The 26,925-nt window shown below is 35.8% G+C and overlaps 1 protein-coding gene across 2 annotated transcripts in view; it reads right to left on the reverse strand.

Moving 5' to 3' along the window:
- The window catches only part of Adgrb3 (adhesion G protein-coupled receptor B3), a 707,858-nt gene that overhangs the window by 347,678 nt on the left and 333,255 nt on the right, over positions 1-26,925 (reverse strand). For both annotated transcript variants that reach the window (XM_051153002.1, XM_051153001.1), the window contains exons 13-14: positions 9,408-9,557; positions 8,481-8,556 (exon numbers count right to left, since the gene is read on the reverse strand). In XM_051153002.1, the coding sequence (XP_051008959.1) occupies positions 8,481-8,556; positions 9,408-9,557 (226 nt within the window). The remainder of the gene's footprint in view (positions 1-8,480; positions 8,557-9,407; positions 9,558-26,925) is intronic.

Here is a 26,925-nt window from a genome sequence, read left to right on the forward strand (position 1 = left end):
ACATGATCATCTCCTTAGATGTAGAGAAAGCATTCAATAAAATCCAACACCCATTCATGTTTAAAGTTTTGGAGAGATCAGGGATACATTGCACATACCTCAACATAATGAAGGCTATATATAGCAAGCCAATAGCCAAAATCAAATTAAATGGTGAGATACTCAAGGAAATTCGTCTAAAAGCGGGAACAAGGCAAGGCTGCCCAGTCTCTCCATATCTCTTCAATACAGGACTGGAAGTTCTAGCCAGAGCAGTAAGACATCAAAGGGAGATCAAGGGGCTCCAAATGGGAAAAGAGGAAGCCAAATTATCCCTATTTGCAGAAGCTATGATAGTGTACATAAGTGATCCCCAAAATTCCAACAGAGAACTCCTACAGCTAATAAACACCTTCAGCAAATTGGCTGGATACAAAATTAACTCAAAAACTGAGTAGCCTTCCTATATGCAAATGACAATCATGCAGAGGAAGAAATTAGGAAAACCACTGCCTTCAAAGTTAGCCGCAAGCAATAAAAAATGTTTAGGAGTTACTCTAACCAAGCAAGTGAAGGACTTCTTTGAAAAATAAATTAAGAACTCTGAAGAAAACAATTGAAGATGACATGGATCGGGAGAATTAACATAGTAAAAATGGCCAGCTTACCAAAAGCAATCTATAGATTCAATGCAATCCCTATCAAAATACCGACACAATTTATTAAAGACATTGAAGGTTCAATTCTCAACTTCATATGAAAAAACAAAAAACCCAGAATAGCTAAAACAAACTTACACAATAAAAGATTGTCTGGAGGAATCTCCATACCTGATCTCAAGCTGTCTATAAAGCAACAGTAATTAAAACAGCATGGTACTGGCACAGCAATAGGCTGGTTGATCAGTGAATTTAAATTGAAGACCCAGATATGAATCACACACATATGGTCACTTGATTTTTGACAAAGAAGCCAAATATAATCAATGGAAAAAGGATAGCATCTTCAACAAATGCTACTGGTCTAACTGGATGTCTATATGTTAAAAAAAAAAATGCAATTGGAACAATATTTGTCACCATGCACAAAACCCAGGTCCAAGTGAATCAAAGACCTCAACATAAAACCAGAGACACTAAATCAGTTAGAAGAAAAAGTGGGGAAGAGCCTGGAACACATTGGCACAGGAGACAACTTCCTGAACAGAACATAAATGGCTCAATTATTAAATGGGACTTCATGAGGCCTAGCAGCTTCTGCAAAGAAGAAGACACTGTCAACAGAACAAAGTGACAGTCTACAGACTGGGAAAAGGTCTTCACCAACCCTACATCTGACAAAGGTCTAATATCCAAAATAGATAAAGAGTTCAAGAAATTAAACACCACCAAACCACACAACCCAGTTGAGAAATGGGGCTCAGAACTAAACAAAGAATTCTCATCAGAGGAATACTGAATGGCTGAGAAACACTTAAATAAATGTTCAACTTCTTTAGTCATTAGGGAAATGAAAATCAAAAGAACTCTGAGATTCCATCTTACACCCATCAAGACGGCTAAGATAAAAAATTCAAGCAACAAACACCACATGCTGGCGAGGATGTAGAGAGAGAGGAACACTCTTCATTGCTGGTGGGAATGTAAACTAGTACAAGCACTTTGGAAATCTATCTGGTGCTATCTCAGAAAACTGGGAATAGGGCTTCCTCAAGACCCAGCTATTCCACTCCTTGGAACACACCCAGAAGATGCTCCAGCATACAGCAAGAACATTTGCTCAACCATGTTCATAGCAGCCTTATTCATAATAGCCAGAACATGGAAACAGCCTAAGTGTCCCTCAGTAGAAGAATGGATAAAGAAACTGTGGTACATTTACACTATGCAATACTACTCAGTTATTAAAAACAAGCAATTCCCGAAATTTGTGGACTAATGGATTGAGCTAGAAATGATCATAATGAGTGAGTTAACCCAGAAGCAGAAAGAGTCAAATGCTATGTACTCACTTATTTCTGGGCACTAGCCCAAGTGGCATGTCTCATGAAAGTCTTCACTTACCAGGAAAGTGGGACAGAGGGAAGGACATCCTATTGGGAGTAGGTGAGAGAAGCATGGAAGAATGGGGGAATAGAAGGATTCAGAAGGTCCTAGAAACCTACAAGTAGAACATTATGATGGGCAGATCTGGGCCCAGGGGTCCTGCTCAAACTATGGCACCAGCCAAGGACAATACGTGCAGTAAACTTCAAACCCCTACCCAGATCTAGCCAATGAACAGCACATTCTTCACAGTTGAGTGGAGAGTGGGGTCTGACTTTCACAGGAACTCTGGTGCCCCATATTTGACCACGTCCCCTGGATGGGGAGGTCCTGGTGGCACTCAGAGGAAGGATAGCAGGCCACCTAGAAGAGACTTGATACCCTATGAGCATATCCACGGGGATGAGGTCCTCCTCAGTCACAGTCATAAGGGAGGGGAGCAAGGGCAAAATGGGATGGAGGGAGGAATGAAAGGATACAAGGGATGGGATAACAATTGAGATGTAATATGAATAAATTAATAAAATACATTAGAAGAGAAATGATGGCCACAATTCTATAAGAAATTAATTCTGTGCCAACAGATGGTATATCCTGTACAAAATAGGTCAATACTTAGATATGTGCAGTCTTCTAAGACTAAATCATGAAATAAATCAACATCTTGGAAGACCTAATGTTATGGATGTATATAACTACTATGAAATATATATATATGTATATGTATACATATATATATATATATCATATTATATACAAATATCAAACTAATAAGATTTAATTAGATAAAATAGTTTTTAAATACAATCGTGAAATCTCAAGACCAGATAGCTGCACTGGAGAATTATTGGATCATTAAAACAAAGACAAACAAACAAAAAACACTTTAACACCGATTCTTAAACTTTTCCATGAAACTGAAGTTGATGGAAGGAGAGGTGCCTCAATTTTCCAATAAAAAACCCTAGAGACCCATTATACCATAGGTGGACATGTTTAACTACGGACACCTGAAATATTTGTGATGGAAAATTTTGTTATGTTATTTTTAACAACAAAATTTAATGTTTTGTCATAGAAAAACTGATGGAGGGGCAGTAAAATAGATAATACATGCAAAGTGTAGCCCAGCATGATATGAAAAAAATACATCAATTGATTATTGACAGTTATTAAAATTCTCATAGTCATTTTCTAATTTACAATTAGCATTTATGTAGGTTCAAAGACAAAATTTTTACTTATTGCTTTAAATAAGGCCCTCAATTTAGATGCACTGAAAACATAATAGATTTGACATAGTATGGTATCAAAGCACTTTATCAGTATAAGATAAATACATTTACTCTTAAAATTAAAATCAGGGACTAAAGAGGTGGCTCAGCAGTTATGATCACTGGATGTCTACCAGAAGAGCCAGGTTCCTTTCCAGCACCCACAGGGTGGCTCACAAACCTGTAACTCCAGTCCCAGTGGATAAAGTGCCCTCTTCTGCCTTCCACAAGTACCATGCACACATATGGTACACAGTCCTGCATGCAGGCAAAACACTCATGCACACACAATAGAACAAAATAAGTTAATCTTTAGATATAAATTAAGTTAAGTTAGAAGACAGGTGGCTTGCTTAGCAATTACAAATCAGAAATTCAGTGTTTGGAAGTTCCAGACTTGGTGGTGTGGGTGAGGAGAAAGACTTGATTTCAGGCTTGGTTTTCTACCAGATATAGAAATAGAAAATGCTAATGACCTAGGATGTAAATTCTGTTTTAAAAGGCTTGGCTAAACAAAACCTAGAATTTCTATGCATTATGTAATACTATATTATTTTATATACTTAGTCATGTCAATTTGATATCAAGGATAATTTAAATATCAAATGTCTCTATGATGGTCCAAAGAAAGATTGAGAACCTCACAAAATGAAAACGACCTTTGCACACTGAGAATGAAGTAGGGTCCTAAGTCCATAGTCTAGGACTTGACACTATGGGACAGTCATTCCTGAGGAAGCTGGGTGTTCATGGTCTTCCCTGAATGCCTGGGGGTATAACTGATGGTCTTGGTTTTCCTTTTATATTACTAATATTTAGATAATTTTCTTTTCTCATTTGTGTTTAATTCCTTTTCTCAAAGATAATTGTCCACGACTAGTGAAAATGCTGTGTTTGTTTCTTCCTCTTTCTTCTTCTCCTCTTCCTCCTCCTCCTCTTCTTCCTCCTCCAACTCCGCCTCCTTCTTCTTCTTCTTCAATCTTTGGCATTCTATTTATTTCATGTAGTAATTTTTAATGTTTGATGTTATTATCATTTTAAAAAATATTTGTGTTCATGTGTATCTGCATGTGGGTTTGTGCATGTGAGAGAGACCAAAAGAAGGCAACTAGCTGCTTGAGTTTTAGCCAATTTTGAATCCAGTGCTGGGAATGAAACACCCATCCTTGATGAGTAATATATGCTTTAACTGCTGAGCCATCTCCCCAGCCCTTTTCTATAATTTTAGTATTGCAATGGAATTTAATAAAAGTTAATAAGATAATATTAATACAATTTAATAAAATGGAACTTAATTAAAGTTCAGTTAGGCACCTTTTGTTATCTCAACATTAAATGCACTAAAACAGGATCTCATTTCTCCATGTCTTAATCACTCTTCATATACTCAGAAGTAATGTGGGTTCCTTACAAAACATGGAATCTGAGCAATTAAAAGACTGTTTACAAGTATTTGTAGAATCTGTGGCTTGATGTATGCTTCGATATACTAGTCTCTTTTCTTAGACATAATTTTCATAAGATAATTTTTAGAAGTTGAATTGCTACATCAAGGAAATATATTTCTCAGTTTCTTGACATTGCCAAATTGGCCTCTAAAAATGTAATGGCAAGATATAAACTTTTCACAGCAGTGTCTGAGATAGCCAGCCTGTAGACTTCAGGATTTCTGGATATGGAGTAGCATTTAAGTACAGCTATGTCACCTTCCTCATTGACCCTGTTGTCTAGGCTAGCCAAGTTAGCTTCCTAGTCTCTCCCCGAAAAAAGGCAAAAAAAAAAAAAAAAAAAAAAAAAAAAAAATCTTGGCCTTGCTTATATGAGGCCAGATTGTCACCAGCATGGAAACACAAGATTGCTGATGGATAATCCTCTCCTTCTAGGACACAAGAACGAGATGTATGCTTTTTTTTTTCTTTGATTCAGAGCTCAAAGTGGCCTCAAACTCTCAATACTCCTGCCTTTGTTTCTTAAATGGTAGAATTACAATAGTGTACCACTATACCTAATTAGGGTGCCTAACTTTTAACTGTGATAAGTTTTTTTTCAAAAACAATGAAAGTGGTGTGCAGGGATGAGCACTTGTGTGATTTAGACTCAAGTAGAGCATACTTCCTTTCCTTGAGGGAACAATTCTAATTTTCTTAATTTTATATTCTGTTTTTGAAAAATGTATTTATTCATTATGTATATGTGTTTGGGTATATGTGTGTGTGTGGTATGTGTGGGTTTGTACATATAGCGGCATCCATGTAGAGGTCAGAAAAAACTTGCAGCATCAGGCCTTTCCGACTATCATGGTAGTCCTGAGGTTTGAACTAAGGTCATCAGGATTGCTGGCAGGTTGAGCTATCTCATTGGCAGTGGACTTTCTCAATTTTAAAGGGGAAGACATAGCTAAGACATAGAAAAATAAAAATTATAGGTGAAAGGATGGTGGATACACATTGGCTCAAGAGAATTAAAAATTACTAAAGTAAAAAGAAAAAGTAACATACAAATTTTAACTGTTCTTATATGAAGAAAACTTTATTAATGATGTTGATTTGAAACACTATATTTGATCATCTTTCATAGTTTCTAGTTATGTTTGAAAATAATTATACCAAAGTACAAAATTCAGAGATATTAATGCTTATCTTACATTTCTGGAAGAATTTTTCAAAAGTGGAAAAACACCGTGTGTGCTTAGGTGATACATTTCAGATATTAAATAAGCAAAAACAAAAAACAAAACAAAAAACTACCCAAGAAATCATAAACACTAGTATTTTTGCATTCAAAGATTCTATTAGCAGACATCTCATGCTGAGCTTGCTAGTAACTTTATTTCTAGATAATGATCCACACATAGTGTCTCCTACAACCATTTACTAAATAACTACAAATAATGCTCTAAACAACTTTCCTTGACCTCATTGTTAATGTTTATGAGAAATAGGAGAATCTGTTCCCATTCTGTTTCCATGTGTATTATTCAAACAGAATAATTGGCATACTGATCACTTTCACAATCAATACTTTGTGAAAATCAATAACTTGTGAAAAGAACATTTGAAATCCTTTCTTATACTTATTTTTAAATATTCATTGTTTATTGTTACCTATAGTCAGCCAATTATGCAATAAAACACAGTAACTATTTCTATATCTCCCTGTGATTTGTACTTGTCATACACTTCTTATTCTTACACAAAGGTTACTAAAGGCTTTGGTGTGCAGAAGATGTATTTACTTTTTACAATAAAGTAGAATATTTGAAGCAGAAAAGAACCTTTAAGATCAATTGCCATATTTTACATAGTACTCACTGTCCCAGGCTCTACCTAATCCATTCACAGCACAGAAGGTTATGAGAAACAGTCTTCCACATGATTTTCTGTTCTGTTCATTTAATAACTTTTCATGAACACATTATTTCAGTTATATATCATCAGGAACACAATTTTAAAAATTTTAAAAAATTTGAAACACTAATAGTTTTCTCTTTCTTTCTTTCTTTCTTTCTTTCTTTCTTTCTTTCTTTCTTTCTTCATTCTTTTGAAAATGGTATGTACATGACAAATTTCCAATTTTTTTGCTACATTGATTTCTCAAACTTGGAACAATGTGTCTCCCACTGTACATGTGAGGATACTTAATTAATTATATTATACACAACAGAGTTAACCATGCAACTCTGTTGGCCTTTCTAGGAAAGAAACAATCAGGCAAAGTGTTCTATGATCTTACGTTAATATTTACTTTGTCCTCCCTGTTGACTTCAATAACAAAGAGTACAAACATCATAGAAAGGGTTCTATTTAAGTTGAGCTCAAGGCAGTTTAAATAAATTACTGAGTGATTAGAGAAATTTTGGAAGCTTTTAAGATGTTCAAGCAAAATTCAAACAAGTCACCTGATAATGTCTAGACAAGAGTCCTTCAATTATAAATGTCTCTAAATGACCTCCCGTTGGAAATAAGAATCTAACTTTATCTGGGCAGTTTTGAATCTTGAGAAGCCTCTCTTCTTTTGGCCTTTATAGGCATGCATATATTTTATCTGTAGGTGTGCATATGAAACCACTGGAGAGGTTTAGAATAAACATACTAGTCTCAAATTACGTTCCCAGCAGAGCATTGTCCAACTCTAATCCATACAAATTGAGCAAATCTAAGTTCAATCCACAGAAGGGTCCTTGTGGTTGGGAGAAACCAGGGTGACCTACAACCTACATTAATAATAAGCAGAGAGGATGTCACTGAAGAACCCCAACTAATTTCTTCTATCTTGTTAGGAGGCCTTTTGCCTTCTGGGTTCAACTCTAATTGGGTTTATTTATGAGACCATTTGTTATGCCTCTGATAAAACTGCGCACAACATTCCCATGCTCTACTCCCTACTGATTGGAAGACTTTATTTATGAGAGCATGCGGGAAGAGCTCACAGCAAGTATGGTTCTGTTAAACAAAATAAAACGTTGTCTTTAATCCTCCAAATGAAGTGCTGTCAGGAAGTAAGTCATTCTGAGTAATAAGATCACTATGCAAATAGATGCAAATGATATTCCCTGCGAGATTTAATAAAGTGGGTGAGACAATAGCACACAGGAATGAATATTGGTGGAATTCTTAATCGAAGTTTATTTTTAATATCTGAGAGCAAAGAAATAGATGGATTTCCTCCACAAATAGTCTCCTTTAATTGAAGAGTATTTTTTTCTTAATGTAGCTGTAATTGAAATTTTATTTTGGAGCAAACTGAGTTTTTATGCAAATGAAGTAGAAAACCATGATTTCCCAGCTACTGTTGTACTCTAATTTCCTATGATGTCAGTGAAAAGTATTATTAAGTGGAAAGAAAAGGAGAAGTCAGATGAATTTTACGATGACCCATTCTATTAGAGAGCAGTGAGGGTTTTTTTTTTTTTTTTCTTCTTTTCTTTTCTTTCTAATCTTCAGGTAAGTCCTGATTAGTAACAAAAGAGTAGTGGAGCTTTAATCAGACACCAAAATTGTCTTGGGTAGTTGTTTTGAGATACGTAATATGACAATAACCTATTCATTAAATTGCTCTTTTCTGTTTCATTTAAAAAGCCCTTTGTACTACTAAAGCTAGTTTGAGCATTTCGTAGAATGAGCCATAATCACATTTAAAATAATTTACAAAGATTACAACAGCTTATTCCTTTGTAGCTTACCTCAAAGTGGGCAAAATTAGGTCCAAGTTTTTGTATAGGACTGCTCCAAGAACAAATACAGATGAGTCATCCAATTCTGGGAATAATAAAGCAAAAAGCTGTTAGTAAAACCACACAAAAATATAACAATACAAAACGTTAATCCATTAATCACATGGTTATTTCAACCCTTGCCCACGCGCAAAGATAAAGCCAGACAGAAGAAATTCAAACATTCTCAACTATGCCTAGGTAAGTCAGCCCCACCACCTTGTCTTGCCCGGGTAGGTTTAGACAATAGTGTTTGTGGTGGTTTTATATAAGCTTCAGTCTTTTCCCCGAGAAGGCTGAGATTAGGTCCTTCTTCACATCCATTTAAAAGATTTCAATTAAGTTCTGGATCAGCAGTCTGAGAATTAAGATCACAATGCCTCTCCTGAAGCTAATATAAGAAGTTACCTGACATTAGCACAAATAATTGTTTTCTTATATGTGATATTTACACCAAAATAATATCTAGTAATAAAAGTTCATTTTAAGGAGAGATTTAAACAACAACAACAAAAGCAACAAAAGGTGAGATATAAACAAGAAAAATAACAACAAAATTACTTTGACTTGAAGAAGCCATCACATTTCACCATCTAAAGGTAAAGGATTATGCCATGTGCTTTATTCCGGGAGAAAATTGTTAGTACCAGTAGCAAAACAAGACCACACCACGCTGAGGTCACTAGTTTGTGGTTGCTTTCCCCCACTTTAATACATCTTCTTCTTAAGTAACTTACAGACCAAGGGACAAGTTGTCTACCTTTACAAAATTACTTTACAACCATGTTTGTAAAGGATTTCAATCTTAAGTGATATATGAAGGATTATACTTTATGCTTTAATACCTGACCCTGTCAGAAATGTTTGTACACAGCTCATATTATTTCTCATTATTACCTTTTGATGACACAGGAGTAAAAATACTTTTTGGAATGACGACTCGATCTTCTGAATTCCTTGCCCAATCTACCATTCCTTTCCGACCTTTCATTGGGAAGTTGATGTCTGTTAGAACAGAGGCGGCAGGAAGCTTCTGAATGCTAGCCACTATATGAAAAAGAAGGAATACTGTCAGAAATTCTTGCTCGAAATGTCACTGATGTAAAATACATCAAATAATTCTGCATAGACTCAAAACTAAATTTTAAGGTAAGTTTACATTTAGTAAAGCATATATATATATATTATTTAGCATTATTGGGCATATAATATATTAGCATTATTTAGCATACAATATATATATTATTTAGCATTGTTCTTTAAGGCGGGGGATTTTTTATTTACCATTAGGTGTCTTCAGCTTTGATTAGGAATAGTCAACAGTGATGTCAGTTTCCTGAAGGGACCAATGGGAATAGCCACACTTCGTGGTCATGCTAGCTCTCCACTGCAACTTTTAGAAGCCCAGACTGCATTTTTTATTACATAGTTTAGCATACTTATCTGGTAGGTGAAATATTTAAATTCATATTTTGTCTTCAGAATCTGATTTCCTTACATAATTATTAGAATAATGTTGTATGACTTAGGTGCGTCCCGTGAAGTGATGAACAATAAAGCAACCACCAGAGTCCAAGTAGTGCACCATGATAGCAATAATGACACCATAACAACAAGGCAACCTCATATACAGAAATATCAGTAACTTTGTAACCCAACTGCTTTTTCCCTAAAGTTAAAGCTGTCAGCCACCATTTGAGAGTTAATAATTGAACCCATGTCTTTTTACAGAGCAGCAACAGCCAGTAGTCTTGACTGCTGAGGTATCTCCAGCCCCTATAAATACACATTTTATTATCTATTGAAAGAAACGTAAATGATACAGTTTGGGAGGTCTATGAAATGGTACTATCTAAATTTATATTACATGTACCTGTACTTATAATAATACTCACAATAGGGGTTAAGATGATAACTCCTTAAGCACTTATAGATTATACACATTTTAAAATTAAGAAATATAATTTGTAAAATTTTACCTAGGCTCACGCATGTTCTACAGTAATGCTTTAAGTGTCTCATGGAAATGTAAGTGGTAAGATGATGGGGAAACTATAAAAAGCTATCACAATAGGATAGCGAAAGTAAAAACCATTAGGCTCTTCATAAGTGGGTTTTCTTCTAAAGGAACTTGTAATTTAAAACCAGAGAAGACGAAATTAAGATTTTAACAATATTAGTTGTATAAATATATTACTGCACCTCTGGCTTAGTTTCAAATTAAATTGGTTATGTATTATAGCAATGCACCAGTGAAATTATACTTTATGAAAGCTCTTTGTGGCTATTATACACATCCATTATCAGCACAGGATGGAATTTCACTTGGCCTGCAATTTGACATATTAAGCTTAAAAAGGATTTGCTAACTAAATGTTGAAGGAGAAAGAGGCACTGGGTAGAACATAAATTGGTTATGGATGTTAAATGCCTTTTTTTTTTCTGAATAACAACTGTAATTATTTTAGTTTCTTTTTAATTTTTAAAACCAAGATGCTTTTTCTTTCTATAAATAACTGCATTCAATGTGCTCAAGGACACAAAACTTTGGCTGTATGCAGAAAAACAGTTGGTAAATATACATCCTTGATTCTGGAATTAGAATGTGTAAAATTACATTCAATGTTTTTGACCCAAACTTCGATTGCCTTGATTTAGAGACAGTGTATTCTGATAGTCTGCTCTAAAAGTTGATGAGAAGACAGGAATGCTGCCTTTTCCATACTATTTTTTACTATCATAGAAATTAAACATGAATTAAATATCTGGGCCCTGAAGTCTAATCATTTATTTAATTATTTAAACACTGACAGGAAACCAAAAACAAACACAAAATAGTTTTTAATGGAGGATATTTGTATCTGCTAGAGATCATGTTACGCTGGGTAAATGTAAGCTTAACCCTGTTATTTATGAATATGTAAGTTCATTTGGTCAAACAGGCATTCATTTTGCCCTTCAAAACTTAGTCTTTCATGAGAAATACTTTAATGGTTAAGTTATTACTATATAAAATAGATTGCTAGTGGTCAAACTAAGTCTATATAGGATACATTGTACTTAACACAGTATAGAACAAAGGGATATAAAAAGAGGCTAAAGTGACTAATTTGTGCAAAAGTCAGAATTTTATAATCTCCTGCATAAAGAGTATCTAAACCAAAAAATGACTCATTATGTATTAGGAATGTAATTTACACACATGTGCATATGTTTGTATACATTTAAAATTGAGCTTTTTGTCTAAATGGTAGCTCATGTATATATATGGATACATATATATATAAATATATATATATGTATCCAAGCTGAACTAATTATTATGTCCATAACTAGAATTAGTAATAACTTTCTAAAAGCAATGTATTTCTTTTAATATGATGAAAATTTCAATACACGCATTATATAAAATGATATTTCAACAGGATTATGTCATTCAATGTTTAGCCTCAGAATTATTAATCTTTAAAGTTATAATTTTTAAAAACACAAAGTGTTTTAAATACCTATTTACACCAAATCTACCAAGGTGGATGTTTAAGGCTGACATTTTGGTTCCTCATGAGCCTCGAATGATTAAGAAAACAATCTAGAACATGGCAAAAATAATTCAAGGGTGCCTTTTTCCCTTTTTTAAGTTCTTGTGTATGACATTTGGATCAAGCCAGTTCCCAATGCCTTCCCTTCTTCACTGAGTTTAACTGATCAAACCCCTTATATAAATTTGGAATAAGGAAATGGGATGAGTTACTAAGGAGGTAAGACCCAAAAATTAATTTCTTAAACTTCAACTTAGTAAATATGTGAGTTTTGCTGATAAAGACAAAAACAGATGCATATTATATTCTGTGTTTCTATAGTAACTGCTAATTAAATCCAGCTATTGTAAGCACGTAGAAGATAAGAAAATGTTCCTTAAAAAACATTCTTTTACAGATTATGGTGCTTAAATGGAATGAGAAAGAATACAGTGTATCTGATAAATACAAAAATCTTCAAAGCTCTAAGAATTGCCCTAAATCCAGAGTATTGTGTTTTCAGTATAAAACTAGATTCGATTCCTTGTGGAAAAAAACAAAAACAAAAACAAAACAGGTGACTCATCATGGTAAACTTTGGAGTAGCGCCCTCAGAGTGGGTTAAACATCACACCTCTTATTCATCTAATTCTAAAAAGATCCTGATTCCGTGTATATGTTTTCCTCCTTCTTTACAGTATTACATTTACTTTTTCCAGATTTTGTATATGTTTACAACGTATCTTCATCATATCCACCTCCACCCCCTTCCTCTAATTCTTCCCAGTAGCCCCAAACACATCTCCCTGGAAACCTCATGTCTTATTTCTCATTATCCCTCTTTCTAAGGTTGTTGATCATCAGCAACTCAAGGGAATTTTTCTTGGTGAGTCCAAAGTGTATGAGAGATCGTTTTCCCTTCACGATCCTTTTGCTCCATCCTCAGGTCGATGATGAGGTTTTATCCTTTGTCAGTGTGGAAGGCAAAGAGTACAAAGATTCTACCTTACACACCATTGTAGTGAGTCTGTTCCATGAACAAACTGGAGTCAGTAAATTTGATATAGCATCTGAACTACAGGCATGAGGAAAGGAAAGACTTGAGAGCAAAGGTATACGGATGGCAGTGGCAAAGATGAGCAAAGTGGTCAAACCAAGCCTAGTAAAGAACATCTGGTTTTACCTTTGAGCCCCATTTCATAGTTTCATAGACGTGCTTACAGTTTGTGTGTAGAGTTCCCTATCTGTCTCAAAAGTCTCAGTCTGAAAATAATTGTCAGTGTCTGGGGATGTAGTTGTTTGCATAGCAAGTACAAAGCCTTGGATCTAACGCCTAGCAAGACTGAATGAAGCTGGGTGGAGTGGCACCTACTTGTAATTCCAGCATTAGGTAGGTGGGGTCAGTAAGATCAGTAATTCAGTGACAGTCCGAATGACATGGCAAGTTAGACACTAACCTGGACAACATGCAACCCCAATCTCAAGAAAAACAACAGCAGCAACAACAACAATAACAACAACAAGCAATAAAAATATAAATAAAGACAAATTCACATTCATTCTACAAACTGTGTGGCTGAGTAAACTGGCTGCCTTAATATCAGTCCCTTAATATCTTCTGTAACATACTGAGCTATGAGAGAACTAACCGAGTGTCCATCAAAAGCTCAGACTAGTTGATGCAGAACTACACCCAGAGCACAAGCTATTACTCTTGGAGCTAATCTTCATGTAATTATGTTTCAGAAAGCTACTACATGGTAGGTTATGCATCATAGTAAAGTATCTTAACTTTTTCTACAACATTATTTTTGCTTTTCTTTGAGTGACCCCAGGCAAGAGATTATGTCCTGAGTGTTTTATGTTAAGTGGATTCATACACCCACAGGCAGAAACTGCACTGAAAATAAGCAGAGCTCAAATTGGAGTGCTGAAATGTAGCATCCAGAGAGGCAAACAGGAGTGCTGTGCAACTCTATCTTGTTTATTTTACCCTTAACTTTTTTTTTCTCCATTTTTGTTTTCTTCTATTCTTTCTCCCTCTTCTTCTCTTTTCTGGCATGAACTTTCCAAATTTGATTTTAGGAGATATAGAAGATAATAAAAGGTAAAACATACTGCTTCAATAGAGAGAATAAGAGCATCATGAATGACACATTCAGTATTCCCATCGCAGCTAAGACCACAGACAGGGAGGAGCCCTTCAGAAGCATCATCCTAAGTGCTCAACGCAGTGAGTCCCATTCTGGACCACCAGTGTGAATGATCAGAAGAACCAGGCAGGCAAGGGAGATTGGGAGCCACAAAGAAATGTGCAAAGGAACACAGACATTGTTTCAAGGTTCTCTTAAAAACTGCCCTTTCCCTTGTTTTTTTTTTTTTTTTTTTTTTTTTTTTTTTTTTTTTTTGTTGTTGTTGTTGTTGTTGTTGACAGTTCAAACATACTGGAAGTTAACATCATTTTCACATTCCTTCGGAAGAAGCAACAGACAAGCTGGGCCTTCAGGTGTCAATGTTAGAAAGTTGTCCAGTGATCAAAATGGAATTACTAGTGGAAAATATCAGTCAAGACTGGTAAGTGGTCATCTGCATAGTTTCTCTCAGAAGAGTCCAGGGCAGAGGAAAATGATGCTTTGTGTGGGTATGCTGGCGTATACCTATTGATTTTGTTAGTATAATCACATGAAACAGACTACTGAGTGGCACATCTGGGCCCATTCTGAGGACTTAGCAGCTAAAAAGCTTGTGGTTTGGATTTATATAGCAATGTTGAATACTTAGCAAATCAGTGAGAGTATCTAGGAACAAAAGGATGGCTCTTTGTCTAGCACTTATTGGACAATTGATAGGAGTCTGGCACTTTCTCTTCATCGCTTAATTCATCAAACAAGTATTTTGTCAAACATCTCTTCTGTGCAAGACGTTGTTTCTAACATGACATTGAGCCAGAAAGCCTAGACATGATATCTCATTTAACATTCCTATCACCCCAGCAGGCATTATTGTCAGTATTTTTACTGCTATTATCAGAGCCTTCATATTTACAAAGGAGGAATCACATTCTGTTTAAGCTACTTCAACAAGGTTATAAGTAGTATCATGGGGGATTCAGATCCCAGTTTGTCTACTCAGATTTGTGCTGCCTGGTGTAGTTTGATTTTATCTAGTAAATTAACAACAAATGTACTCTGCTTCATTGTATTGTTTTTCACTAAGAACAAAGACAGAGTTAGTAATTTGGTCTGAGGCAATGAAACACTTATATGTCCATCAAATCAAAGCTAGCTGTCACTGAAGAACAATGGTTTTTAAAATACCACATGTACTTTGTACAGGCTTGATGTTCTAGCTTTTCCATGAGAAATTCTATTTTAAGATTCTGCGACTGTAGTCTGTAGGAACCGCTCAGGTAATTCCACAGATAGAACTTCAATTGTTCACTCCAGCAGCACTCCACTTTGGTCCCCTACCACCAGGGGCTTCTTTCTCAAAAGGTGAGGATTAGACTACTGAGGGCCATAGAGAGAGGAACAGATGGTTGGGGTGTGATGCTCTCTGGAAACAGCAGTAGTGGGCAGGGCAGGCTTAGGACCAGTGAGCTCCATCATTTCTATTGACACAGCCAGCATTACAAAGTTTAAGATGCCCAAGTCCTACTGACACTATGCACAAAGTTAGGTGAGAAATCTCCTTGCTCAAGTTCTCAATTTTGCTTTAAACAAACGGGGTAGGGGTCCCGTGTCAGTTAAATGTAGACCAACTAGATGGGACATCAAAAGTAACCATGTAGGGTTTTTACTAATTTTTTTTTCAGCTTGTAAGTCTTAAATATTATATGCTATACTGAATCTAAATAAGTAACTATTTTTCATATTCAGTTTTGTTGCAAAATAGAAACTTTACTAAAGTATTTCTATATTAGTAGTTTCTTGTTCTATTTTTCATTTTCCATTACCCATTTCAAGGCTTGGGAGCTGACAGTAGAATGTTTTTCTGTTTTGTCTTTTGTTTTTGTGTTTTGCTTTCTAGGCATAGGTGCTTTGGGGGGAACTCCTTCCATGTCTTTGCATGTTGCTCCCATTTCTTCAGCACTAAGCATGCTGATGCATGAGGGTAGAGACAAGGCCATTCACTCGAGTCTTGTACAAGTAGAAATGTCATTACCAGAAACAGCTAAATTATAGCCTTCAACAAATGTGTCCCCTTTGTTATTTTTGTATCATATGCAAACTAAAAAAAAAAAATGTTTTTTTCACATTTTTTTGAACAATGAGAACAATCAAGAATAATTCTTCCTGGAATGTGAAAATTATATAAAATTAAAATTTTAATGGCTGTAAATTAAGTTTGATTAGAACTCAGAAACCCCTAAGATTTCCTTATGGCCATTCATTACTTTCAGGACACAATGGCAGAGTGGAGTAGTTGCAACAAAGATGGTGAATCTAAACTATTAATACCTAGGTGTTTACATGAAATGGCTTAGCCACACTACACTAGACATATTTTGAGGACACTATGCTTTAGGATGTCTGTTTTTCCTTAACAAGTAGAAAGTAACTTTAGTGTCACCACTTACTGCTGTCTATTGCAAATCCTTTCTGACTACTGTGTTCTTTCCATACTTCACATAATGCAGCTAAGAAGATGCCCACTGATTATACTATTTCCTTTCCATTTAAAAAAAGGGTGTGTCTATGTCCTTTTAGAAAACACACTCACAAATGTTCATTTTGTCTATGGAGATAGTTTAGAATTTTAATCCTATGAGGAATACAAAATTGTCCATGTATGCTTAAGTAGTAGAAACAATTTAATTTAGAACATACTTCAGATTAAAATCCCATTCTTTGTCCAACCAGTAAAATTCTGAAAATATTTTCTATAGAAGGAACATTCAATTATAATTAACCAAGTCTAAAATAATAAGGAGCTTGGAAATGCAGCATTAATATTTTTCTCACTCTTTTTTATTAATTTGAAGCTAAAGATTGCCTAAACCTCATCAGAACACAAGCCCAGAACCTCTGAGGATCCAGAGATCAGCAATACCAGGTCTCCCTGGATAGTGATTCACATATTCCCTGAAGAGCAGCAACCAGAAGTACTATATCTTGATAGGAGTAAAGATATCACTACAGACTTAAACAACCACTTGTGAACATATCCATCCAACAAACACCCATTATACCCCAGAGTATTCTAAGAACTGCCCGACCACTGAAATGTCGTGACTGAACAGGAAACACGAAGTCTCTGTCCTTTGAGAGCTAAAACCTAGTTGAAGGAATAAACCCAATCCACAAGGGGAAAGGGCGATTCACAGTATCCTACGTCGTGAGAACCGCCATCTTAAAGGAAATGGCTGATGAGGTGGACAACAGGAAGCAGACCAAGAAAAGCCACTCTGAACAGGGCTCTCTGTGGTTGGTCTAACAGTTAGGTCTCAGTTATGGGGGAAAGAACTTTCTAGGAGGGCCCAGGGCCTAGTAAAGGCCAATACCATTCCAAAGGCACCAGAACAATACAGAGAGAGGAAGAAAAGAAAGGAGACATTCTGAATAGAAGAAATGGGTGAGAGATAAAAACGCTTTTATATCCCAGGGTAACAAGGTATTAGTATAAATAGAATTAATTGCTATTATGTTAATACTAAGAGTGACACCACATTTAGAGGGCAGTAGGGTACAAGGCTGAACATGACCTTGTAAGTTACAAGATCTGGTCTGGAAACTGCTTATATTTAGAATATAGAAATCTAAATTGGATGCCATCCACGGATGCCATCTCATGTTAGAATAAGAGGTTGATATATAGAGAGAGGGAAATGTCTTCCAGCATGGACAATGTTGGGAATCTAATGACATGGAGAGATCTTCATTCAGCAGCACTAACTGAGGACCAATTCTATACAAGAGACAGTTACTGGTACCGGGGACGCAGCTGTGAGTAACAGTGCAATCACTGCCCTTGTAAGACTAGCATGGGAGATACAGAGAAATCTCATGGGTGCTGTGAGAAATTAGTTACAATCTAAAGTTAAAATGTTTAAGACAGGACATTTCAATTGTTGTCTATGGCCATACTACCTAGAATGCCCCTGATCTCATCCTGTCTCTCGGCCTAAGCAGAGAAGGGCCTGGTTAGTACATGGATGAGAGAAGATTTCTGCAAGGCACAAAAGCTCCCAAATACTGTCAATTATAGATGAGACCTTAAGAATCAGGGACATAACTAGGTGTGGTGGTGAATGCCTTTAATGCCAATAATCAGGGAAACAGAGGCAGATGGATCACTGTGAGTTCAAAGCCAGCATGGTCTACAAAGTGAATCCAGAGAAACCCTGTCTCAGAAAAAAAAAAAAAAAAAAAGAATCATTGATAGGGCCATTTGACACACATATAAAATAAACAATAAAATTTGGCAGACAAATGTTTAGATATCATAAAGTTAAATCAGAAAAACTATCTTCTAAAAATAACTCAAGGGAGCTGCAATTTGACTCATGACAAATAAATGCATGGAAGAGTCCCTCCTTCAGACACCAATTGCCGTTGAAATCCTTATGTGTGTTTATTGTCATTATACTCCAGAAGGCAATTGTGCCATATGCTCCAACTAAAACACACAGCACATTGTTTTGATTAGCTACAATATCTGCCTAGAAGTATAACATCATTCTCCTCATTGCAAAGTGTGTACCAAGCATAATATTTAGATTTTTAAAAAAATTTACAGGGTGACACATTTTAGTCTCAGTCCTTAAGTTTTTAGGGGAAAAGACTATGGTCGAGGGAATGACATAATGTTACTGTAGTTACATAGCCGGTCCGTAGGAGAACCCATAATTGTCCCTTCTTGAGTATTACAAAATAAAAGCCCTTCCTATTGCTTGACAGCTATCAAATACATGTAACATATAATCATGCCAGTTATTTTACTTTGGAGGGAGCATCAGAGTTCTTTTAGTCCTCTTGTAGAAGGCCTGTTTATCATTGAATGTGGTTAGCCATGTGTCCAGTCTAAAGCCAGCACAATTTATTACTTTATTTTCTTATCAGGTAGTTCTTGCTATGTAGCCCAAGCTGGTGTTGAATTCCCAATCATCCTGGCTCAGACTCTGGAGTTCTGAGATTACAGGAGTGTGCTCTCATACCTAGCCAGTATTTTTGGAAAGATACAGAATAGCATCCCCAGCCTGCCTCCCCACCTGCAAGAGTGTTGCTTTCTAATCTGAATCTGTTTTTCAGTTTGCAAATTTAGAACAAAGCCTCATACTGAGTGAAGGGTATTTTGGTGAATTGGGCGAAGTAAACACAGATATCTTCGCATAGGAAAATAAAGCAAGATTTTGAAAGCAAGGACCATGAAAATAGAAAAAAATAAAAATAAATTGTTAAAATGTCTGTGTTCTTTACATAGTTATTAGAGTCAGACCACTATTGTCATAGATATAGGCAATTATTGCCATAGAAACAGCTAAACCAAGATTAGTTTTCATAGTGAAACAGATAGTAACATCCTTTTACTTGAAGAGCAAAATTGCAAAGACAGGCACAATATGTCACTTTTACTAACTCTAAATGGTTACAATATCATATAGACCAGTAGAGATCAGAATAGTTTAAAATTTTAAGTCTTACTTTCATAGGATTTAGAATTTATCTTTCCATTTATAATCACAAGTGTAAATCTACCAGACTTTAAATGAATTTATCTTAAACGAAAAGGAAGAACTCACCACAGAAAGAGCTACGATCCTGATAACTTTTAGATAGAAGTTCTCCATGGAAACAAAAACCCATCTCATGTGCCAGATGGCCCTTCTGCTCGCTCCCATGTCAGAAAGCATTTCTCTGGCTGCAGGCCCTGGAAGATCTCCTGGACTGGGAATCAAAGCCACTCACGCTTGCAAAGTCCCTCTTTGTATCTCTCAAATGCTTAGAGCTCACCAACAGATTCATTGAAGACACTAAAGACAGTTGAGTTGAAAACTTTTATGGCCTGGTGTATGCATCAACGTATAAGAAATTCAAGAGATCTCCTATGGTCCATCAGAACCTTTCCTATTGAGGTGATGATTCTCTGTTAAAAGATAACTGCCCAGAACACTAAATATACATTTCTTCATCTCTGCTGCACTCAGTTCTTCCCACAGCCTGCACAACTCCTTTCCTCCTAGGCATGCTTGCCTTTGGTAGACATGAAGGTTTCTACATTCTTTTTTTTTTTTTTTTTTTTTTTTTAACCATTGCTCATCTCAAAGCTCTTGAAAATTATTATGCATTCTCTACCGCTAGTGTTGTAAAGGATATATGTGTGTCCTGAGGTTCTAGAGATCAAGAGGTTCATCTCAGGATGCATATCTGCACAGCAGTACGCTCAATGGCAAAAGATACAAAATCTAATGTGAAGCTCCATAGTTTCCAAGTGGCTTTCCTAATAATTTCATTAATATGTGTAGATTTTGAATCTGGTTAATTTTAGTGTGATGTATAGCTTAATTTTAAAGTTTTTAATAATAAAGTTCATAAAATAAAAAAATTAAAGAAATTAGTAAATACATAATAAATAATATGTGGTAGAGACAGAAAGCTGTTCCTAGGGCAACACATTCTCTGTTGTACAGTAACTATAGAAGAGGAGACTGAATGAGGATTAAGTTCATAATATTCCTTGGCTAAGATGCATTATGAAACACTTTTTTTTATATAAAACATTTCTAACAAGATTAATTCAGTTATCCTTTAATATGTACAATTAGACAGAAAAACAGTTTAACATTTCAATGAAATATGTATTTATGACTACTGCTACTACAAAAGAAAACAAATGTCAGGAAGAATTTAACAATGATGTGCAAAAACAGGACCTATGTGTCAGTTTCCCAAGAGTCATATTTTAAAAAGAGAACCTTCCTGATGTTCTTAACATAACAGAAGTAGGCTAGAGGATGTTTGGCTGAACAAAATAAAGAAGCAAATATTTAACTTTAATTACCAAGATGCACAGGGAAAAATCATTAATTCTTAAGGTAAGTTATCGATGTACAGTAAAACATGTGAGTTCCCTCCACACTCACGTGGCAAGGGTGCCAAGACAAAGCGCATCATGAATACCTGGGCACCATTAATTTGGGAACTGCTCTAGAATATGACCCAAAGGAATGATAAAGTCTATGGAATGAAGAGAAAAACTAACAGACACTTTTTCTATGTACTGTATTCAAATGAGACTTCTGAAAATAGGATTTTGGGATACTAGTCTCTATCTGATGCTTTGTTAATTTCCTTAAAATGTGTACGAGGATGATGTGAACATGCAGTACCGCAAAAAAGTCATCCTGAAATTTTCCGTTATTTGTTGGCGGCAAGCCAAATGAGGAAGAAGGAGTAGAAGTTTTATTAAATAGAGATTTAGGAACAACTATATAAGACAGTCACAGCAGAGAAGCTTTCCAGATTAGAAGTTGAAATAGTATCAGGATAGCATAGAAACATTGAGGAGATTTGGGTTATTTAAATAAAGACTGGATGCTTATTCAAATGCTTTAAAGATTTTCAGGAACAAAAAGATTATTGAATAATAAGTGGATGAATAATTGTGTCCTTAAGCATAAGTGCATAAAACAGAATAGATAAACATGAATGGTTATATAACTACTTTTCAGCCCAATTTGCCTACTGCAACATGATAACTGGATTAATATTTTCTATATTAAGGTCTAGAGTTCTAACTGTAACAATAGTACTGCTATAGATAATTTTTTAAGCTGCAGGGATATAATACGTTCAGACATGTATTTTAATTATATAACAAACTTTCATATATTTTTAATCTTTTAAAACTTTTACTTAAATGGAAAATGTTTTTACAAAGTATAAAAAAAGTATAAAAATCAAACAAACAAATAAATAAACAAACAGAAAAGGACAAAGTGTAACACAACTGACTAGCTCTTGGTTGGACATGTTTGATTTTTAAGAGTTCTTCTATTATTGAGTATCCATGACATAAATATAAGAAGATATAGCAACTTTTCAGACAAAACATGGCTTATTGCATTCCAACCGATAGAGAAATACAACAACATTTCAAACAAAATACGGCTTATTTCATCCCAAGTCATAGAGAAAGCATGGCTTTTTGAGGCATGGTTTTACCAAATAATTTTCATGATTATTTTCATTCTGTTTCTTGCCCCAGGATTCAGATAATGCAATAGTGGGAGTATGGTGATGCCTTCCATGGATAAAATTTATCACTCTCCCTGAGAATACAAGTGAAATAGCATAGACATTGGGAGTAAGGACTTATTTATAAATGAAGAAAGATGTATTCCATTTGTCTGTGCTTGTGGTCCATGGTCTATATGTATTGCCTGTCAGTTGTGTGTGTCTGATCTGCCTGCCTTTGATGCCTGTTTCTTGTACCTGTCCCTAACTAAGGGCTTTGCTCTGTATTTATGGAAGAGTGAAGAAAACACAGTACAGGAAAGGAACAAAACATTCTTCACAGAAAATTTTAACAGAATTTTACAAGGAAAGAAATGACAGTGCCAACCCAACTGACCCAGAAAAGTACTCAACACTCCACATGCTGCTTCCAACATTTATGGGATATTTATATTTTTGTGGTTGCTTTCAACCAATCAGCTTTTAGTAAATGATTATCAAAACACACATACATACAAACTTTGGACTCAAAACTTTAGAGACACTTGAATAATCACATAACAGCTGTAGAGAAATGTCCTTGACCCTCTATTTGTATCTCTTGTTTTCCCCTGAGACAATATTGAATTCCCAAGCTCTTGAGATCTTCCTGTATCAGCATACACCATGGCCAAAATCACTTGGATGCATCACTGTGCCAAACTAGGAACTTCTTCTTTTGTTCATACCCTACCCAAAGTGTTAGTAAAAATCTGCCATACCAACTGTCAAGACTTCTTACCATTTCCACTGTCACCCTACCCTCAGGTCCTGTATCTTCTTACTGGTCCCAGCTACTTCTGCTCACATGCCACATAGCCTATCATTTCTACTTTGTAGTGATAATTATCCACTGAAAAATCAATTTATGTATTTTTCTCCTCAGATCTGCAGTCTTTTTTTTTTTTTCACTTATTTTTAAATATCCAGTCTTATGCTACCAAATCTCCCTCCATGTCACCTGTTTGATAGCCTTTATTTTTTTTTCATGGACACACACAGCCACTTCGACATTCTTGGAGTTCTCCCACTCCTCTGCTGTATAAAGCACTTGAGTAAAACTTGGTCTTTACCTACTGCTTTTATTCTGTTGGAAGTCATCTGACTATATGTGCCACAGCAGCTCAGAGTCTCACAGCCCTTCTGCCATTTCAAATATCACTGGTCAGAGGTGACCTTTACTGACCTTTCTTCATGACCTGTCTTCACTCTGTATTTCCAAACCTGGTAGACTACTCTTTACAGCAATTATAACCATTGAGTATTGTGGATGGCCTTTGCTTGACATGTGTCTCACTGATATGAAACATGAATTTCACAATTCCACAAGAGCAAGAGTTTTGTCAGATTCATTCACTGACAAAGCCTTAGAACTGAGAACAGAACGTGATGTGTATGTAATGAGAGACTGAGACAAAATAAGGTGAATCAAATATGTGAATCATTACCAAACTACTGTACTGGGGAACAAGTAAAATCGGGCTCTTAGGTTGGTACACTAAAGCCCATCTCTAGGCCCTTAGTTTTTTCTATTGCTTATACCCAGAAAAATTGAAGGGTTTTTTGGCATTAACCTACCCACACTTCCCACACCCAAACATTTGAAATAAGTGGGTCAGTCAATACTGTGTGAAAACTCCTATTAAGAAATAAGAAGCAATCTAAGAACTCAATAGTACATATAATTCTTTTGGACTGTTTTCTTGAGTCAAGCTGTATGGTAATACTATATAAATAAACTAGCCATTTATGTGTTTTGCTTTCTGACTTAAGGAAAATTTCTCACTTATTCCCTGTGTCTAGCAAGACTGGTAGAGGGCTGGAAGGTGGGGGAGAACCTTACAAGTTTACTCCCTTGTCTAGCTAACTCAACTGACGTCAGTAATAGAAAATAACAAAATAGATGCAAATTTCTCTATTTTGGGGGCTTGGTGTCAACATGTGTCTTGTTTTTTTAGAAAGGAAGCTAAGAAAGTGATGGAGACATGTGAAGCCCAAAACTAAGCCGTGAGATGGGGGAAAATAAGCTTAGAAGGAGAAGCCAGGCCTTCACCACGGCTACAGCATAAGACTGAAATGCTGTTGTCCTCAGTTGAAGACCAGGGTATTATACCAAGTTAGTCATCAGATTGCATAGAAAAAATTTTAAAATTTTTTATGAAAACACATTCTGGAGGGGGAAAAGATGTTGGTATTGTACATCTTTATTCAGATTAAATTTCAGAAAATATCGAGTAAGGATGTTCATTCTGAAAGGGACACTAGTCTATATTTCTAAATTGAGATTAAATGGGATATTTAACTTGACAAAGAAAAATCTGTTTACTTTAGTGTATCTGAGACACCTGCTTTACTGGTGCACTGGGGAAGAAATGGGTCTACATTTCTCAAAAGTCTTGTATTTCAGGAATAACACATGAAATTCTTTACAGTTGAGGATTCTAACATTCTGTATTTAAAGATATTAGCAGCCTAAAAACAATTCTCTGCTTCTCTGATATTGTCAACATTGAATAATTCCTAAGAACAGTTGTGAGACAGCAGTATGTGGGTGCAGCAGCATGCATCTGTGCCAAGCACATCCCTGTAGACAACTGAATCAAGCATATGACCACAGAAGCCACCCAGGGTAAGGAACTTAAAGTGCTGCTTACTGTGTCTGTAGATTTCCTTAGAATGCTCATGTTATGCTTTCAATAATTAAATCTTTAAAGAAACTCTAACATGCTGACCTTTATTAGTGATAGATATTAATATACATATTATTTCAAAATGTTTTCCTGTTAATTATTTGACACTAACACATTTCCCTTATTTCGGGAATTCCTGTATAGACTAATTCTAACCACTCATCCTTTCACACCTGACATGATTACTCCCAAGAAATAATACTCTGAATATTTTCAGAGCAGGTGCTGCTTCACTTTCCCTTTTTTGTATATCACACTGCTGTCCTGATCATTGAAAACACATACACCACTTCATGCATTATTTCTATGTAGTTGACCACTGTCTATGCTTATTGATTTGCCTTCTGTTCTAAGATCCAAGATCTCATTTTTGGTTGTCACTTGGAGAATGCCCTTTTCTAAATATCAATATTATCAATATGCAAGAGATAGTTCAAATGTTTTTAGACTAAACACAATCTCAATTCCTCCTCTCTCTCTCTCTCTCTCTCTCTCTCTCTCTCTCTCTCTCTCTCTCTCTCTCTCTCTCTCTCTCCCTCTTTCTCTGTCTCTCTCCTTGTCTCTCTCTATATATACTATGAGTTATTCTAAACTCAGATAGACTCTGAAATCCGTGCTCACACTTGGTTTTGATTCATATATTACTAATTCCATTCTTCATTATTGCCACACACTGACTGCAGTTAAAGCCTTTGATCTCCATTTATACTGATGATGTCTGCAGTCTTTCCCAGTAGCTGTAGCTCTATTTCCTGCTCTAACACCCTTCCTACCAGAGCAAGATTCTTATTAAGTCCTGCTTCAGTGATTCCAAACTTTCCTTAGAATTCAGAAGCCTTTCTCATAGTGACTCTCATTACTTTCATAAATAGTAGTGGTGGGTTGTATTTTTTTCTCTTTACTCAAACAAAGTCTTATACCTTAAACACAATCTCGACTTAGACACCTGTCCTAGTTTTGTACATGTTGCTGTGATAAGATATCTGATCTAAAGCAACATAGCAAAAAAAAAAAAAAAGGTTTATTTTAGTTTAAAATTCCATTTTAGAGTCTATCATTCAGGGAAGTCATGGCAGGAGCCCATGTGGGGCTTGAAGACATGCTTGCTTGCTGTTCCACAAAGCATTACCCCTGACTAAGAAACTCACCCCATATCCAAAGAAATGCAACAGGAGCCAGAGGATGTTGTATGCTGCCTGTTTGTCAGGGAACCACATGCTATCTACCTTTCTTATACAGTTCAGGACCAGCTGTCCTGATAGTGCCATCCAATGACATCCTACAATTAAAATGGGGATTCCTCCACCTCCATTCCCACCCACATTCTCAGAAGTCCTCATAGTCCAGATAATTCTAGATCATAACATGTTTTTATTCCCCAGGGTATATTTCTTCTCTTTCATATGTATTTATGTGGTCCTGAGTATATGTGTGTGCACCATATGCAGGCAGATGACCATGGAGGCCAGAGGAGGTCATTGATCCTCTAATGCTGGAGTTATAAAGAAATACTTTAATGCTAACCAGGACAGCTCTCTATCAGCTTTGATTAAAAAAAAAAAACAACAACAGCCAAACAACCAAACAAAACAATGGTGTGCAACCTAGCGATTTGCTTGCTAATCACTTTCTTCATTTGAATGGACCTCCTCCTTGCCAGCAAACCTGGAAAGTCTATCACAAATGATTAAATACTCCCCTCTCTAGGACTATTTGCTGTTTACCTTTAAATGCTGTTTACCTTTAAATGCTTCATTTCTAGTATTTGGTTTCAATGCACATGGAAGGTTACTAAGTGTTTATTTATTTATGTAATTTTAAAGATATTTTTAAAAATTATGTGTACATGTGCATTGTCTGCATTTACATCCATGCACACATGTATGCCTGATCCCCAGAGAAGCCAGAAGAAGTCATTAGATCATATGGGAGTAGAGTTACAGACAGCTGTGTGCCACCATGTGGGTGCTGGGAATTGGACCCAGGTCCTCTG

The sequence above is a fragment of the Acomys russatus genome, chromosome 11, assembly GCF_903995435.1.
Source record: "Acomys russatus chromosome 11, mAcoRus1.1, whole genome shotgun sequence".
In the NCBI taxonomy this organism is placed as follows: domain Eukaryota; kingdom Metazoa; phylum Chordata; class Mammalia; order Rodentia; family Muridae; genus Acomys; species Acomys russatus.